The 16,097-nt window shown below is 65.2% G+C and overlaps 3 protein-coding genes across 4 annotated transcripts; all 3 read right to left on the bottom strand.

The window, feature by feature from the left end:
- Positions 1–239: 239 nt before the first annotated feature.
- N4BP3 (NEDD4 binding protein 3) lies at positions 240–5,382 on the bottom strand. 2 transcript variants are annotated; one of them, XM_027468195.3, is made up of 5 exons: positions 5,244–5,382; positions 3,074–3,508; positions 2,315–2,869; positions 1,753–2,010; positions 240–1,561 (listed from the first exon to the last, which is right to left on the bottom strand). In XM_027468195.3, exons 2-5 carry the CDS (start codon positions 3,476–3,478, stop codon positions 989–991), a joined length of 1,791 nt encoding a protein of 596 aa, XP_027323996.1. In that variant the 5' UTR covers positions 3,479–3,508; positions 5,244–5,382; the 3' UTR covers positions 240–988. The 2 variants fall into 2 exon arrangements, with proteins under 2 accessions (XP_027323996.1, XP_038042165.1); XM_038186237.2 differs by lacking the exon at positions 5,244–5,382 and adding an exon at positions 4,013–4,151.
- A 3,203-nt stretch (positions 5,383–8,585) lies between these two features.
- B4GALT7 (beta-1,4-galactosyltransferase 7) lies at positions 8,586–11,212 on the bottom strand. The gene is made up of 6 exons (XM_027468196.3): positions 11,039–11,212; positions 10,567–10,905; positions 9,696–9,921; positions 9,385–9,468; positions 9,207–9,311; positions 8,586–9,066 (listed from the first exon to the last, which is right to left on the bottom strand). The coding sequence occupies exons 1-6, from the start codon at positions 11,083–11,085 to the stop codon at positions 8,911–8,913; spliced, it is 957 nt and encodes a 318-aa protein (XP_027323997.3). The 5' UTR covers positions 11,086–11,212; the 3' UTR covers positions 8,586–8,910.
- A 902-nt stretch (positions 11,213–12,114) lies between these two features.
- LMAN2 (lectin, mannose binding 2) lies at positions 12,115–15,758 on the bottom strand. The gene is made up of 8 exons (XM_072023515.1): positions 15,347–15,758; positions 15,131–15,249; positions 14,936–15,053; positions 14,357–14,436; positions 13,178–13,339; positions 12,882–12,996; positions 12,481–12,600; positions 12,115–12,410 (listed from the first exon to the last, which is right to left on the bottom strand). The coding sequence occupies exons 1-8, from the start codon at positions 15,741–15,743 to the stop codon at positions 12,250–12,252; spliced, it is 1,272 nt and encodes a 423-aa protein (XP_071879616.1). The 5' UTR covers positions 15,744–15,758; the 3' UTR covers positions 12,115–12,249.
- Positions 15,759–16,097: the final 339 nt, after the last annotated feature.

The raw sequence follows: 16,097 nt of genomic DNA, 5'->3' as shown, positions 1-16,097 counted from the left end.
GCTTGGGGGGAGGTGTCAGACCATTCTATTTGGGGTGCTGAGGGAGGCCCCATCCCCGTGGCAGCGCCCCGGGGCTGCCCCAACCCGCCCGGCCCTGCCCTGCCGTGACTCAGCCCCAGCCGGTTGTGCCGCCAGCCCCGCGCCGCCTCCTTCCCCTCCCCGACGCGGCGGCTCGCCCGGCTGGCAGCTCATCCCCCCCTGCCAGGCAACCCCCGGGAGAGAGAAAGCAGAGGCCGAGGGCAGAAGAACGAAATCTGGGTTTATTGCAGGAAAGGCCAAGGAGAGGGGGCCCCGCCTGGCCTTCCGGAGGCTCCACGTTACAAGCACAGCGCCAGCTCCTTCCAGCACCTCTCCCCCTGCAGGGTGGAGGAGCGGGGATGCTTCAGCTTCTCAGGGCACAGCCCGGGGGGCTCCCACCCGTCGTCGTTGCCCGAGGCCCTCCCCTCCTCTCCTTGCCCAGCCTCAGTGCAGGGAAGCTGCGATAACTCCCCCCCTGCTGCAGAACAGCCACAGCACTGGGGACGTGAAGGGGGCAGCTCCCTCTCGCCCAGATTTTCCTCCTTCACCTTCCCAGCTGCAGCAGCACCAGCTGGGCCACAGGAGCTGGAGCAGGAGGACAGGGCTTGAGCCTCTCCTTAGCAAGATATTAAGTTACTGGGGTGAAGGGAAAAGGGGAGGCAGAGCAGGAGGGACGGGGAATGTCTCACAGGGCTTCTGGTCTCTGCCCCCACGACTGAGGGGATCGCAGGGCAAGCGCTCCTGGCAGAGCACGGGGCACATGCAAGACCCCTGCCCTGGCACGGGCAATCCCCTCTCCGGAGACCACCCCCCACGGGCCTGAAGCGCTGCAAGAAGGAAAAGTTCCCTCGTGGCCATGGGTCCTTCTCCCCAGGGCAGGGCCGAGCGGCTGAGCCTCGTGGCCCCGCGCTCATCCCACTGCAGCAGCGAGAGCCCTTCCCCCTCGGCGGTCCCGCGGGCGCCCTGCCCCTCAGATCTTGGAGGACTCCACTCGCTCGATCCAGGGCGAGTCGGCCCCGACATCCCTGGGCTCCGAGCGCAGCTGGCGCAGCTCGCGCTCCAGCGCCTGGCTGCGGTGATACATCTCCATGTAGCTGGCCTGGAGCTCCCGCTGGTACCGCAGCACCTTCTCCTTCTCCTCCTGCCAGGTTTTCCTCTCCAACTCAAAGTTCACAGCCTGCAGCTGGCCCTGGCGCCGCTCCCGCAGCAGCTCGGCCCACAGCCACTCCACCTGGCGCTCCAGGGGCTCCGCGGAGTCGCTGTGGAGGCCCCGGCACTTGGAGTCATCCGTCTCACAGCCAGGGAAGTCCTGGCACGCTGGCATGGGGTCGTCGCCCAGCGGCAGCGAGGCGCCAGGCTCCGGGGGGCTCTGGAAGGAGTCCGCCAGCTGCGCCAGCTGCGAGTCCCGGGCTTGGACCTCAGCCTTGGCCTCTCGCAGCTGCGTCTTCAGGCTGAAGATCTCGCCCAGCTTCTGAGCCATCTCCTCCTGGGTGTCCCGGAGCTGCTGCTTCAGCAGGGAGATTTCGGCTGCCTTCTGACACACCTGCAGGGCACAGGCAAACAGTGAGCAAGGAGCCAGCACCCCGTTTTAATCGCCACGGCATCCCTGGGAGAGCACAAGCACTATGCCTGGCTTTTTTCTCCCATCCCGTGGCCATGAATGACACCAGAGCAGAGAACCACGGCCCCCATCGTGGCCGCATAGCCAGGAGGGAGGGAAGGAAGGGGACTCACCTCCCACTTGGTCTCCTCCAGCTTGGGGCTGACACGCTCGCCCTGGGACTGCCGCAGCTTGGCCTCCTCGCACTGGCACTGCTGCATGTTCAGCTCCTCCTGCAGCCGCTTCTTCTCCTGCTGCGCCTTGTAGAGCTGCAGCTGCAGCGCCCGCTGCCCGCGCTGCGCCTGCTGCGTCACCTGCTGCAGCCTGGCCATGTACATCTGCTTCAGGTCCTCCAGCTCATCCAGCCACAGCCGCTGCTTGTCCTCAAACACCTGCCAGCACAGCATTGGGGACACTGCGTCCTGTCCAGGATCAGCACCCAGGAAGGCTCCCCGGAGGTCCCAGAGACCTCTCAGAAACCCAGCAGCTCAGCCAGGCTATGCCCTCCCAGCTCCAGCTGAGGAGCAGAGCTTTAACAGCAGCTCCCCAGCCGCTCCTGCCCCACAACATGACATGGATCCCCCCATGTTTGGGCACTCCCAGCCACCGTGGCAGGACACCAGCACCTTCACAGCTCCTGCCACCCCTTCACCACTGCCCAGGGACACCCAGCGCAGCCCCAGCCCCACGTCTCACCTGCGTGAAGGGGTCCTCGGTCTCGCTGAGGCTCCTCTTGAGCTGCCGCAGCTCCCCCCCGCTCTCCTGCAGCCGATCCTCCAGCTGCTTCACCGCGTCTTCCAGGGAGTAGGTGAACTCATAGGGCGGCGGGGGCTCCCCGGGGCTCTGCAGGCGGCTCAGCGTGGCCATGCTTTTGCAGGACAGGGGGGCCTTTTCGGGAGCCAGGGGGTCCCTGGGGTTCCGGGACACCCTGTCCAGGGACCCCCCGATGTGGTTGATGTGGCCCATGGAGGCGCTGAACTGGCTCTGGGCGGGCTTGAGGCGGGAGCCGTAGGAGGGGAAGCTCTGGATGGAGTTGTGGCTGGAGTCGGAGGCCTCATCCAGGCTGATGGCGTGGAGCAGGTGGGTGCGGAGCGGGCCGTGCTGCGAGGGCGCCGTGCTGCTCTGCGACAGCAGCGTGTGCAGGCTGCCGTTGCTCTTGGACAGCTTCTGCCCCTTGGACGAGGAGAGGCCCTGCATGGAGACCAGCCCCTTCCCGGCCACCGCCTTGAAGGCCGAGGGCCTGATGCGGCACTGCAAAAACACGAGTGGGGTCAGGCTGAGCCCCCCCGGAGCTCCAGACAGAGAAAACCCATTCGCCCCCAGCCCCACCACCACCCCTGGACATCCCCAAACCCCCTCCACCTCACCTCCCACTCCCAGCACATTCTGCTCCAGCCCCAGCCACCCCAGAGCAGGGCACATTTTTGGGGTGGGGGCACAAATGTCCTATTTCACCTTGTCGAAGCGGCCCCGCTCAGGCAGCGAGCTCTTGGAGAAGTCGGACCCGCGGTGATGCTCCCGGGAGCAGCGCTCGGGGGACCGGTTCTCGCGGTCGCTCTCGTAGTCCCGCTTGTAGCAGGCACCCGAAGTTTGGTGCTTCCGCTCGGACCGCGTCTCCTTTTTGGCCCCGTGCAGGTAGCCGAAGAGCTCCCGCTGGCTCGGCCCCTTGCGGAGCAAGCCGTCGGGCTGCCGGAGCCCCCGCGAGCCCCCCAGCGGGGCCCGCAGCTCCAGGGGGGACAGGTCCTGCTTCTCCACCAGGCTGCCCACGCTGCCCATGCTGCCGACGGGCACAGAGGAGAGGTAGGTGCCGAGGACGCGGGTGTCAGGCTCACAGGTCACAGGGCCCTGTGCTGCTGCCATGGAGAATTAGAGAAAAACCCGGGACCAGCACTGCCAAAGGAGAGACAGAGTCAGCAAGGCCGGGACTGCCCCGCTCCCAAAACCCATCCCACCCTCGGGGACCCCCTGCTTGCACGAGGGGTGCGGCGATGCCCACTGCTGTCCCTTCATTCATTCCCCCCACCTCCTGCATCCCCTGTCCCAGTGACCCTAAAGGCTTCCAGCACCGGGTTTGGGGGGACCCCCAGCAGTTCCCCCGGGATCCTTGAGCACGGCGGTGGGGGCTCCCCCTTCACCACCACCCCCCCCCCGGTGGCGCAGCGCCTCCCTCCCACACCCAGCCCCACCTCCCGCCCGCGGCCGGGGCCGCCACCAGAACAGGCACCTGCCGCCCAGCCAGGCGGGCGAGTTCGGGAGCCGGCAGCACCTGCCTGGGCCTGGCGCCAGCCCCGGCCCGGCGGCACCCAGCCGCCCCCTCCCCAGGAACCTCCACGCGGCCTCCCCATGCCGGCCTCCCCCTTTTCCCTGCCCCCTCTGCAGGGCCACGGTTATTACCGGCGGCTGGCACCGAGCTCGGAGCTGCACGACCCCATGAGCCCGTCCCATCCCGCCAGGGCTACGGCGACGTGGCTGGGGACAGCCCCCAGACACCCCCCAAAATGCCGCAGCCCCGTTTGGCCTCTCGGCTCAGCCTCCTCGCGGAGCAAACGCGTCTCCTGCTCCACGGCAAGGCTCCTGCTCGGCCTCGGCTCCTCCGCCCTTGGGTCTGGGGCTCCCACCCTGCGGCCCCGAGCCCAGCGGAGGCCGGACACGGCCGTGGGACGGAGGCGGGAGGAAGGGGAAGGAGGCCGCCAGGACAATGCAGCTTCCTGCGCAGGTGGCCGGGCCTCCCTGCGCCCCGCGGGGCCGGAAGGCCGCCGGCACGTCTTCGGCCTCGCCGCCCGCTCCCCACGGACCGGGAGAGGCCAACGCGGCCCCCGGCCAAGCCAGGCACACGCAGCCACAATATTGGGGACCCTCGGGGACCCGCAGCCTCCCGTAGAGGCTCACGGTGACGCCGGGGCTTGGCGTGAGGCCGCGGAGCCCCCCCATTGAGGCCGGGGGAGGGCTACACCCAGGAAGCTGCCCTGGTTCTGGGCTCCCCACGGCGGGTAAACAAACAGCCGGGATAATTGGTGCCACGCACAAACCTGTCTGACAGCTCCCGGCCTGCGCTGTCACCTCCCTCCGGGAGCACGGCACCTGCTCCGGGCACCGGCACCCCCGCGGCGAGGACCTGGGGCTGGGGGAGAGACCCTCGAGGGGTGCCCTGGGGGGGGCTCGGGGGTCGGTAGCCCCGGTGGGGCACGGGGCAGCTCCCCACCGGGCGAAGCCGCTGCTGCTCCCCGGGGAGAGCTCGGGGAAGTAGGTCAGGCCCCGGGAGAGCTCCGGTGGGACGGGAGGCACCGGGAGGGGGGGGCTGGCTCCGCAGCACCGGCCCCGTGCCCGGCTCGGGGGCTGCTCCCCGGTGGGGCCCTGCTCGGTGCGGCCTCTCCCCGTCCCCCGTGGGCACGGCGGGGGCTGCTCCCCGGTTATGGGGGGGGGGAGAGGCACAACCGGGGGGATGCTCGCGGCGAACCGGGGTGGGGGGGGCACGAAGCGAGGCCCCGGAGGGCGGAGGACAAAGCACCGAGGCTGGAGGGCGAGGAGGGAAATTGGGCAGGAGGGAAATTGGGGAGGGGAGGGGGGGGGGGGGGGGCGAACCGGCGGCGTTCCCGGAGCCCGGTGTTCCCGGGGCTGCACTCACCATGCCGGCGGCGCTGCGGGTCCCGGCGCTGCCCAGCCCGGCTCCGCTCCGCTCCGGCTCCTTCCCTCGCCGCGTTTGAACGCGCCCCTCGGCCGCGGCCGCGCGGGGAGCGGGCGGAGCCGGCAGCGGCAAATCGCGGAGCGGAGGCGGGCGGCGCCCGGGCGGGGCGGCCCCGGGGAGGGGCGGGGGCACCGGGATCCCGGGCCCTGTCCCCCCCCTCCCCTCCCTCCCTTCCCGGAGCACCGGGGGAGGCCGCACGGCTCGGGCCTTGCAGTGGAGGGTGGTGGAGCAGCGGGGGAGAGGCTCCGAGTGCCCTCTAGAAGCCCCCCGGTGGGCTCCGGGGGGGGGGGCAGCACCGGGTGTCCTTCGGTGGCGGGCGGTGGGCTTCGTCCATCCATCCGCATGGGCACCCGCTGCTTGAGGTCACCCCGGGGAGCGGGACAGCGGTGGCAGCTCTCCCACCCGTCCTCCTCCGGCCTGGGTCCCGGCGGCTGCCAGCCCCCCCCCCCCGCCGCAGCCCTCAAGCTGTGCTGCCAGTGCTCACCCACACGCACACGCTGTCCCCGTCCCCGTCCCCGGGCTCGCACGCTCGCCTTATCCTCGGCCTGCTGCCAAGGCACGCCGCCACCGCGCCCGCCAGCCCCGTGTTCCCCAGCACTACACAGGCGGCCTCGGAGCACCGCGTGGCTGTGGTGGTGCCCCCCGAGCTTGGGTTTGGGGCAAGGAGGCAACGAGAGGAGGATTTGAAAGGTGTTGGCCCTAAGGGGCAGCAGTGCCATGCCCTGCCCTCCCTCGCAGCCCCTTCATCCATCACCTCCCACACAAACCCCGGCTTCCTACCCCATCCCCAGCAGCCTGTGGCCACGCACACATTTGTCCCCATTTCCCTGCTGCAGGGGCAGGCGGTGACAGATGACTGGAGCGAGGCCCAGGCAGGTTGTGGAGATGCTGGGCTGACTCGTGACGGGCACTCATCGCATCCCTTCCCGTCTGCCCCGCTTCCTGCCGCCACATCCCGGCCCCATCACGGGCTGTGCTCCCTCCAGCACGTCCCCACGGGATGATGGCAGCTCCCCGCCTGTCCCTGCACCGTCACGATGCTACCACAGCTCTGTCGGCCACCAGCACTTTGGGAACTGCCTGGTCTGAACCAGCCTGGCAATAGAAGGCACCCGTGTGCCTGCAGCAGCCCCCGCACAGCTCGCTGCGGCAATTCGGGCCCCAGAAGGGGGGGAGAGGCAGAGGGGCAGGGCTGGGCCTGCAGGAGCCCTCGCTGCCTCCGAGTGTCCTGGGGTGAGATGGAGCTGTGACCCCTCCTAAGGGCTGCTGAGAACCCAGCCAAGCATAGAAATGGCAGGAGGCCTCCGGCTGGGCCCCGCGGGGCTCCCGGGACATGGGCGGCTGGGAGGCAGGGTGTTACCATCTGCAAAAACGCGGTGGGGAAAAGCCTCAGCCCCTCCCGCTGGGCCATTGCTAATAACAAAGTGCGTGGGGGGGGGGGAGCGGAGCTGAGCGACCTCCGAGGCACATTGAGGGCTATAAAAGGAAGCCGGGTCTCCAGCACGGCGCCTCTTCCACAAAAGCACCCGGAGGATGAGGGGGCTGCGAGCGGAGCTGAGAAATAGCTGCCAGGCAGCGGGAGAGGAGCCTTTAGCGCTGAGCGAAGTGCGAGGTGCACATATGCTCTCTGCTTCTGCACAGCTCCGGCTTCGTGAAACCTGACGAAACTGTGTCATCTATTTTGGATCCTTTGATCTGCCTCCACCAGCCCAGGCTGCGGCTCGGGCACAGATAGGTGGCTGACGTACGGATGGCCAATCCCAAAACCCAAGGGATGGAAAAGGGACTGGGCCCTGTGACACACCGTGGGCTTTTGCAGTGGTGCTGCTGGGCCGACATCGCCCCACAGCCAAGGACAAAATGGGTCTAGGAGATGCCTCCATGCACGGGACCAAAGCAGCCTGCAATCTCCATGCAGGATATCAGCGCCGGGCTGGGGACAAGGACATGAAGAGCCAAGGTGGCGCTGGCTGGGTGAGCCCACACCCTGCGGTAGGGCCGGCGGGGCGGAGAGGCCCTGGGGAGCTCCTGGGCAGCGCGTTCCCCCCTGCCCCGGGGCAAGGACAGGCCCCGAGCTGGGGAGGAGCACAGGCTGCGCGTTGGATGATGCAAGGAGCTCGGGCTGAGCCTCGCCGACACCTTGACCCCTCCTTGAAGGCAGCACCCCGGTACTCAGGGCCCTGCACTCCTCACCCAGCTCTGGAGCAGCACGGAGGGCAGGTGGCAGCAGATCCAGCAGGACCCACTCCCCCCATGTGTTTTGAGACCCTCACACAGCTCTGACGCTTTCGGCTCCCTCATCTCAGGGCTCCTCCCCGGAGGCACCATGTCCCCATGGGACAAGAAGCTCCTTGGCTTCTCGGGATGGTGACAGCTTCTGTCGGGAGGCAAGGCAACTGCTTCAGGAAGCGCCAGGCAGAAGGGACAGGGACAGAAGGGGACCAGGCAAGGCGGCAGGCCGGGTGCCAGCCCGGCGCAGCGCTGGTGACGGGGCCGAACGCTTGGCTGGGATGCGCTGCCCAGCTTGAGGAGGCAGCAGCACCAGGAACCGGTGCCAGGGCCCCGGAGGCAGCATCGTGCACCCCACACATGGCAGTGTCTGCGAGCCAGCCCGAGCCCCCTGTGCTTTGGAGCAGCCTGGCACGGATTCACCCAGCAGCTCCAGCAAGTGGCCAGGCCAGGCTGCAGGAGGAAAGGAGCCCGGAGCTGGAGGGTCAGGGTGAGCAGAAGCATCCTAGAGGTCACAGAGCCTGCTCACTCCTGGCACGAGCATTGGCAGCACAGCCATCAGCTCTGGGGACAGTGACCAGGACCATCGTGGGGCTCAGGCCCTTGCCCTGCCCCTCCTGTGCTGCTCTGCAGGATCACACTTCCCAGCAAATGGTGCAGTGGGGCTGATTTCCACCAAACCCAAAGCACTGGCAGCTCCCAGGGCCCCAGCCAGGATCACCAGGATCAAGTGAGGATCACCAGCCAGGCCAGATTGACCTTCCCTGCTTCCCCAGCCCTGGATCCCTGCTGCAGTGCCCCCAGGCACCTTCCCGGCAGCCAGACAGGGATGTTTCCCTCCTCCCTATCTTGTGTCCAGCACCCTGGGGCTGGTGTGGCTACCTGGCCCAGGCACCTTCCCTGAGTCTCCCACTGACCCAGACAAGTCCTGAGCCCACACCACGGCCCTCACACCCCTCTGAAGCAGAGCGGTGTCCCTGTCCAGAGGCTGAGCTAGAAACGGGTGCACTGAAACCACTCAGGGGAAGGCAACAAGAAAAAAAGTAGCAGTGCTGCGTGTTGCAGGGCATTCCCTGACAGATGCCCTGACAGTTCTTTATTGTCCTCTGAACCGGGTGGCAGCTCCGCCACGTCCAGCACAGAATAAAACGCCTCCTGCACCTGCCCTGGGAGGCAGCACCGGCGTTTGCAGCAGTGCCACGGAGTCCTGCTCTTGGCCTCTTCTGCTGGTCCCAGCAAAGACAAGTCCTCAGCCCTTCCTGTTCCTCTGCGTCTTGCCAGCACCGCCACGCTCGCCTGCTGCGCAAATCCTGCCTGCTCCAAGCAGCTCGGCGGCAGCCCCGGCACCTCGGCGCGAGCACAGCGCACGGGGACGGGCTCAGCCAAACGTGCACCAGGGGGTCTCGTTTGTGTCACAGTCCAGCAAGATATTCAGGACGGTGCAGGGGGCTCCTGCCACGCTCAGAGCCGTCCGTGACTCGATTCGGTACCGCACGTTGTTCAGGCCTCCCTCCCGGTCCACTTTAAACTGTTCCTGAGGGAGAGAAAAACATGAAAATGCTCAGGAGAAAGCAGCCGGTGCCTGGGCGAGGAGCAGGGAGCTGGCGGGGAGGGCTCCGGGCACGTGGTGGTAACAACCCGCGTCTCCCCAGGTGCCTCTCCATCAGGCCTCACCTGCTTCTGCGCAGCGATGCGCTTCTGGTCTCTCTTTCTCCAGGCTGGGTCGTGGAGGTGCTGGAAGGTCTCGTACCCAGTCGTGATTCCAGTGGGGCGGCGAACCTGGGAGCAGAGCAAAGCTTCCGTAAAGCCACTGCAAGAATTCCAACTGAAGAGGCCATGGAGCACAGCTTACCTGGAGACCAGCTCCTTTAATACGTCGGTAAAACTCATCGTCCTCCCGGCCCCAGCCCCAGAAGCGGTTGGACATGCCGTTGCACTGAAACGAGACGGGCACGGTACCAGCCAGGGTCCTGCTCTCCTCCTGCAGCCACAGCACAACTCCTCGTGGCGCAGGGAGCAGACACCAGCACCAGGGACACCTTCAGCTTTCCCCCTCCTGTCCCCGTAGCATTTTGACTCCTTTTCCCCATTCCCAAGCACGGACTACGTGCCAAGACCACACCGTACCCCAAACCGGCCGCGGTGTCCCACCCACGGGCTCACCATCTCGTAGTGCTGCTTGGTGAGCAGCAGGATGCCACCCACGTAGGTTTTATAGTGGTACAGCGGGTGCAGCTCCGGGGACGCCACGTGGAAGGGCCCTGCCTCGGGGTAGCCGTAATCCAGCTGCTCGTTGAGGGGCAGGAGGTCGACGTCGTGCATCGCGATGTAGTCGGTGTCGTTGCCACTCTCCAGGAAGCCCACGTTGATCAGGGAGGCTCTGTTAAACCTGCCGAGGGACCAGGGGCTCTCAGCACCACGCACAGCAGCTGTCATCCCTTCACATCCACCTCCCGTGCCCCACAGCCCCAACCTGGTCCCCAAAAACAGGGGCTGTCACCACGAAGCCCCTCTGTGCGCACACAAACACGGTGTCCCCTGGCTGCACAGCTCCAGGTGCTCCAGCTGCACGTCCTGAAGCTGTGCCCTTGTGCAGGGCTGTGCACGCTCAGCCTAAGAGCAACGTACAGAGAGAGGTTCAGCCCCTTCCAGCACGGAGGGGTCAAAGGCTGGGAGCAGCACGGGGCAAGCTACGGCACTTCCAAACACCTCAAGGAACTCTGTGTCCCCAGAGGTTGGGGGCTGAGTGGCACCGGGAAGAAAGCTGCAACATCTGGGGGTACTGAATTGGGGACTGAATTCACTTATTGATTAGAAAGGGTGGCAGGGAAGGAAACAAGGCATTGTTCTGTCCTTCTGTAAGCTTCAGAGCACTGTGCCACGGCCCCAGCTCCTCGCCGTGCGTGCCCCGAGCTCCTCGGCACCGAGAGGCCAGCGGGAGCCCCTCGGTTTGGAGAGGGGGCTCCCCTCGGTTTGGAGACCCTCGGTTTGGAGAGGGGGCTCCCCCAACCCCAAGCTTCGTGCTGGGGGGTACCTGAAGTGATCCACCTGGTTGAGCACCAGGATGTGGTGGCGGATCCTCTTCTCGCTCAGGAAGCGGTGCATGTAGGGCACGAAGGCCAGCAGCTCCTCGAAGCGCTCGCGGAAAGGGACGAGCAGGGCCAGGCGGTGGGGACCCCAGGACGGGTCGTCATCGGTAACCGGGGGGGCTCGGGGCTCGGGAGGGCAGGGTCGGCGGGGGACCCCTCTCCCGGGGGGTGCCCCCTCGCCCGAGCAGCTGAGCTGCAGCCAGAGCAGGGAGGCGAAACCCAGCAGCAGCGCGGCGAAGAAGAGCTGGAAGACGGACACCTTGCCGGGCAGGAGCCCCAGGGACCTGGGGGCACGGCGGGCGGTCAGCGGGGACCCCCCGGTGTCCCCCCCATCCCGGTGTCACCCCCCCATCCTCCCAGGGTGTCCCCTTGTCCCCTCCTCCCGGTGTCCCCCCATCCGCCCCCGTCCCCTCTCACCCGGCGCCGCGCAGGCGGAGCGCAGCCCTGCGGCGGCCCGGCCCCATAGCGGTCCCCGGAGGTCCCGGTCCCGGTAAGGGCACCGGTGCCGGTCCCGGTGCCGGGACACGCTGGCTGAGCCCCGCCGCTCCCCCGGAAACAAGGCCCGGCCCCGCCGCCCCGCTGCCTTCCGCCCGCCGGGGGCGGGACAGGGACGGGGGCGGGCCCGGGGGCACGGCGGGGACATCCCCACCCCACACCCCCCCCCAGCATCATCAGGGACCCCCCCTCCCCAATTCCTCCCTCTTTATTTCCCCCATTCCCCCAATTCGCTTCCTCCCTTCCCCCAATTCATCCCCTCCCCCCCGTACTCCCCATTCACCCCCACCCCTTGCCCAAAATCCATCCCCAATTCACCCCCTCCTCAATTCATCCCCCCCCCAATTCCTTCCTCTCCCTTTCCCCCAATTCACCCTCTCTTCCCCCAAATCCATCCTCCCTTTCCCCCAAATTCACCCCTCCCCAACTCATTCCCCCTATTCATCTCCCCCTTCCCCCAAATTCCTCCCCCCTTCCCCCAGTTCATCCCCTGCACACCTTCCCCCAAATTCACCCCTACTCCTTCCCCATTCACTCCCCCCAATTCAGTTCCCCCCCCCTTTGCTTCCTCCCAAATTCCTTTCCCCTTGGGAACTAAGAGCTCCTTCTGCTTAGAGGTGCTTACTTAGAATCACAAAATCATTAAGGTCGAAAAACACCTCCAAGAACATCTGGTTCCCATTTATTTTCCCCCAAAAATTCATCCCCCCAACCCCCCCCCCATACACAGGCAAAGCCACAGGTGGTGTCAGTCCTTTAATGCCCTCACAGCCCCAACCCCACACACCCCCTACATTCACGCCTGCCACCACAAGCCCCCCCCCCCCAAACCCCGGGCAGCTCAGCAGGTCCTGGGGGGCAAAGGGGGGGCCCAGAAAGGCAGCGGGAGGCACCCGGCCCAGGCTGCAGGAGATGGGGGCCCCCACAGGAATCGCCCCCCCTGGGTCCGGCCCGCTGGAGGCCAGGTGTCCGGCAGGAGTTACAGCCACACGGACAGGTAAGAAAATACTTCTTGTATTTCTCAGAAACAGCTTTTAGAAACCACAGTTTGTTTGTTTGTGTTGTTTGTTTGTTTTTTTACAGCTCCCCATAGAAAAGAAGGGTTTGGGCACAACCACAGCCCCATTCTTCCTCTAGTAGAAACGCTTGTTCCGCTCCTGGCGCTTCTGGAAGACCACAGCTCCCACCACAGCGCAGACGATGATGCCCAGCAGGGCGCAGAGCAGGAGCAGGAACACCTTCCACCCGGTCAAGGGCCCGCTTCGGAAATTCCCCGTCGGGTCATCCACGTTGTCTGCAAGGAGAGAAAAGTTATAGGGACGCCCCAATCCTCCAGCGGAGGTCTGGGAAGCGCAGAGCCTCACCTTTGGGTGATTTCAGGAGGCTGACGCTCGGCTCAATTTTCGTCCAGTCAACGGTCTCGTCTTCTAGAGGGTGCTCCACCATGAGCTGGAACAGCTTCATGGAGATGATGTCGTGATTGTCTAGGGAACAACCATCAGCACTGGGGACTGCCAAAAGCCTGGAGAAGCACCCACGCCTCCAGAGCACGCCCGGATCTGTGCTCTGCCAGGCTCAGGTCTCCTTCCCTCCGCAGCCACCCTCACAGCCCAGCTATCAGGCTGTCATTTCGGATGTTCCTCAGCTTTTAGATGCCTCCTTTCCCAGGTTGGTCCCTACCCAGCATGGTTTCAAGAACCACAACAAAGAAAGGAAGGCATCCACAGTGTGATGTGGCAGCAAGCAGCGAGCCAGGCCCACTCACCAGACAGGTCTCCAGTGCCCGCAGAAGCACCGAAGAAGTAGCCGGTGGGCAGCTGGACCCCCGCGATGTCAATGCAGTTCTTCCACTCGTTCTTATCCTCCACGTCTGTCATCACCTGCGAGACAAGGGGGCTCACCAAGAGCACCAGCTGTCCTCCCGCCCAGCCGACAGCAATTTTAGAGCCAGAGGTGCTGGAGAGCAGGAGGCTGAGCCTAGAAAACCGCTCCCACCAGCAACACCCCCCCCCATCCAGCACTGCCCCGCCGAACGGGCGCGATGCTCCCCCCGCAGCTCACCGTCAGGCGGCCCCGGGAGTAGCGGATGGCCAGGAAGGTGTCGTGGTTCTGGTTGCGGAGGTCGGCGGTGCAGCCCGCCAGCTCCGTCCAGCGCCCATCCTTGCTGTGGTCGTACGTCAGGGAGCCGTTGTTCACCATGGCGGAGATGTAGGGGAAGACGCGCTGCGGGGAGCAGAACGTCGCTGCACAGAGCCAGCAGGAGCCTCCCCCTGCCTGCTCTGAAACCTCGGCAAGAAGTTAGCCCAGCAAGGGAGCTGCACGGCTGCGGAGCCGGCACAGAGAGCAGAACAATTGGATCAAGGCTCCTGTTCTACGTAAAGCTGTTTCTAAAATGAGAGCTTGTTCTGCTCTAAAGCAGTGACTTTTCTCATCTCCTGCGTCGAGGCCCCTAGTGGGCTCACAATAAGGTGAGTGACTTGCAGAGAAAAGACAAAACCGGGTAAAAAGCCTACAAACAGAGCACAGAACTATAACAGGCAGCAATTGCTCGTTACCAACAAAACCACAGCCACAGTTTTTTAGTCAGTGCGTGGCATACACTGGAAAGGACTGACTGGAGGCAAGAATTAACAACTCACTGAGCACAAAGACAAGGGGACAGGGCTGCTTCCAGGTGTCTGTGACATAAGTATTGGGGTTTTGGTATGATAAATCTCCCTAACACCCTCACATTGTCTGACTGTGCTGTAACTAGGTGCACAAATGCAAAGCGGGGCAGAAGAAAAGGACCACAGCCCCCCTGGGACCGGGCTGTATTTCAACCACAAGTATTTCTGGAGCAGAAAGCCAGCACAGGAGCTTCTCGTTTAGAGACACCTGTGTTGGAAACGGAAACAGCGTGGGATGATCAGAGAGGTTCAAGAAGTGACGCTCAGGATGAGTACCCTTTCAGATGGATTCCTCTAACCCTTATTGGTGCAGAGTTCATGCTTGATCCCTGCTGGCTGGGAGGACAGCAGGGAAAAGGCCTTGGAACCATCTGAGCAGTCAACAGCAGGAGATGGAGCAAGCACCTTCTTGTCTCCGTTAATGCACTTAAATCCTCTGTCCTCTGCCAGCTCCCAGAGCAGGAAGAACCACCTGTTCTCACACATGGAGTTTTCCTTGCCCCAGTCATGAAGCACTCGGAACATGAAACCACGAGGAAATGGCACCGAGCGAGCTCCCTGAACTACTCACCTCTGTTGCTTCATCGTTGGGATAGGTATCAAGGAAAATAGCCAGCCCGTGGAAGTTATCCTTGCTGCCAAAGACAGGACCTGGAACAGGGCAGAACAAAGTGAACCAACAGAAGAAATTTGTGCCCAGAAACAAAGAAGCCTTCTGTCGCTTCTCAAGGAGCCCAGAGGAAGTTAAGCCTTCCTGTGTGAGCAGAAGAGCTGCGCAATTCTGTGCCCACGTCCTGAAATCCCAAGTTAGGAGGGCTTTGAGGTGCCTTGAAGCCAGCACGAGCGGCTCAGCAAAGCTTAACCAGGCAGCAACTGCAGAGACCAGCAGATACAACACCCGCATTGTTGCACGCAGACAGCTGCTCTTCCCAGGAGCCATCACAGAGACAGGGGTGAGATGCCCGTTGGGAAGAGCTGCAGAAGCACTGGTTAGCAGGTGCATGGCTGCAGGCACTCAGCAGCAGGGAGATGAAGCGCAGCCAAGGAGAGCTCAACCCCTTGCTCTGCAGCCCCTCCAGCACAGGAGCAGCCCCACGGCCGTTGCAAGGACCTAGATCAGCTGCAGGGCAGCCGCTCACTGGACACCCACCTGGCACCAGGCGCTCCTGCGTGTACCACAGGGCGAGCCCGTCCCCGTGCAGGTTCTTCTTGCCGGCCCCGTGGATCTTGAAGTGGACGTGGAGCTCCCAGTCCTTGAGGAAGCAGGGCTGTGCGGACAGACGGCAGGACGGGGTCAGGACAGCGCTAACGGGGAGCCCCCCGCGCCCCCCATCCCGGTGCTCACCACTCGGTTCCAGATGGAGCCCTCCCGGCTGCGCTCGTCGGGCGTGAGGCGCACGTACTGGCTGGTGACCATGGTGCTGCCCTGGAAGTCCCACAGCGGCATGGCGGCCGAGCCCGCGCCTGCAGCGGGCACAGGGAGCGGCCTCAGCACCGGGCCCGGTTCCACCCCCGGTGTTCGCCCCCCCCGTTCCCGGCCCCCCCCCCGGTCCCCGCTCACCCTGGTACGGCTTCATCAGCGAGTGCTCGCGCTTCAGGTGCTCGCTGTTGCCGTCCGTCAGCTCGGCGGGCGCGGGCCCGGCCCCCGCCAGCAGCAGCACCGCGGCTGCCCACAGCCGCGCACCCGCACCCGCTCCTGCCGCCGCCGCCATGCTCCGCTTCCGCCTTCCGCCCCGCCCCGCCCTCCCGCTGAGCGGCGGGCCGCGCGGCCAATCAGAGAGCGCTACGCCGCCGAGAGCCCGCCCCCCTCGGGGGGTGCCGCCTATGGGCGGAGGGCGGGGCGCCTCCCGGCGTGCAGTGCGCGGCGGTGAGAGCGAGGGATGCCGGGAGTTGTAGTCCGCTCGGACTGCGCCTCGTGGTGCTGCCGCCTCCTCCCCTGCCGGCAGCGCTGTTGCCATGGCAACGCCTCACAAGATGGCGGCGGGCCTCGGGGCCTGCAACCCTCGCCATAGGAAGGGATGGCTGAGGCGGTGTGGGGTCACGGGCTTTATTGAGAGCCACCCATGGTCATTAATTTCCACAGCTTGTCTCGTAGAATCACAAAATCCTTCTAATCGAACCATTAGGGTTGGAAAAGCCCTCCAAGACTGTGTAGTCCAACCACCCCCTGCCACCACTGTCACCAAACCGTGTCCCCAAGCACCACGTCCAGCCTCTCCATGGACACCCCCAGGGTCGGTGACACCACCACCTCCCTGGGCAACCCGTCCCAATGTCTGACTGCTCTTCTGGGGAGGCAGCAGCCACCTCCT

The sequence above is a fragment of the Anas platyrhynchos genome, chromosome 14, assembly GCF_047663525.1.
Source record: "Anas platyrhynchos isolate ZD024472 breed Pekin duck chromosome 14, IASCAAS_PekinDuck_T2T, whole genome shotgun sequence".
NCBI classification, from domain to species: Eukaryota; Metazoa; Chordata; class Aves; order Anseriformes; family Anatidae; genus Anas; species Anas platyrhynchos.
This window is presented reverse-complemented; position numbering and strand designations above follow the sequence as displayed.

Coding starts and splice junctions, on each gene's coding strand:
- N4BP3 (XM_027468195.3), bottom strand. CDS start 3,478: ATGGCAGCAGCACAGGGCCCTGTGACCTGTGAGCCTGACACCCGCGTC. Junction 2,870..3,073: donor AGCGGGGCCGCTTCGACAAG/GTGAAATAGGAC, acceptor GTGTTTTTGCAG/TGCCGCATCAGGCCCTCGGC. Junction 1,562..1,752: donor TGGAGGAGACCAAGTGGGAG/GTGAGTCCCCTT, acceptor TGTGCCCTGCAG/GTGTGTCAGAAGGCAGCCGA.
- B4GALT7 (XM_027468196.3), bottom strand. CDS start 11,085: ATGGGGCCGGGCCGCCGCAGGGCTGCGCTCCGCCTGCGCGGCGCCGG. Junction 10,906..11,038: donor CTCCGCCTGCGCGGCGCCGG/GTGAGAGGGGAC, acceptor CCGTGCCCCCAG/GTCCCTGGGGCTCCTGCCCG. Junction 9,067..9,206: donor GCATCGCTGCGCAGAAGCAG/GTGAGGCCTGAT, acceptor TCTCTCCCTCAG/GAACAGTTTAAAGTGGACCG.
- LMAN2 (XM_072023515.1), bottom strand. CDS start 15,743: ATGGCAACAGCGCTGCCGGCAGGGGAGGAGGCGGCAGCACCACGAGGC. Junction 15,054..15,130: donor GCTCCATCTGGAACCGAGTG/GTGAGCACCGGG, acceptor CTGTCCGCACAG/CCCTGCTTCCTCAAGGACTG. Junction 12,997..13,177: donor ACTCCCGGGGCCGCCTGACG/GTGAGCTGCGGG, acceptor CTTGTCTCGCAG/GTGATGACAGACGTGGAGGA.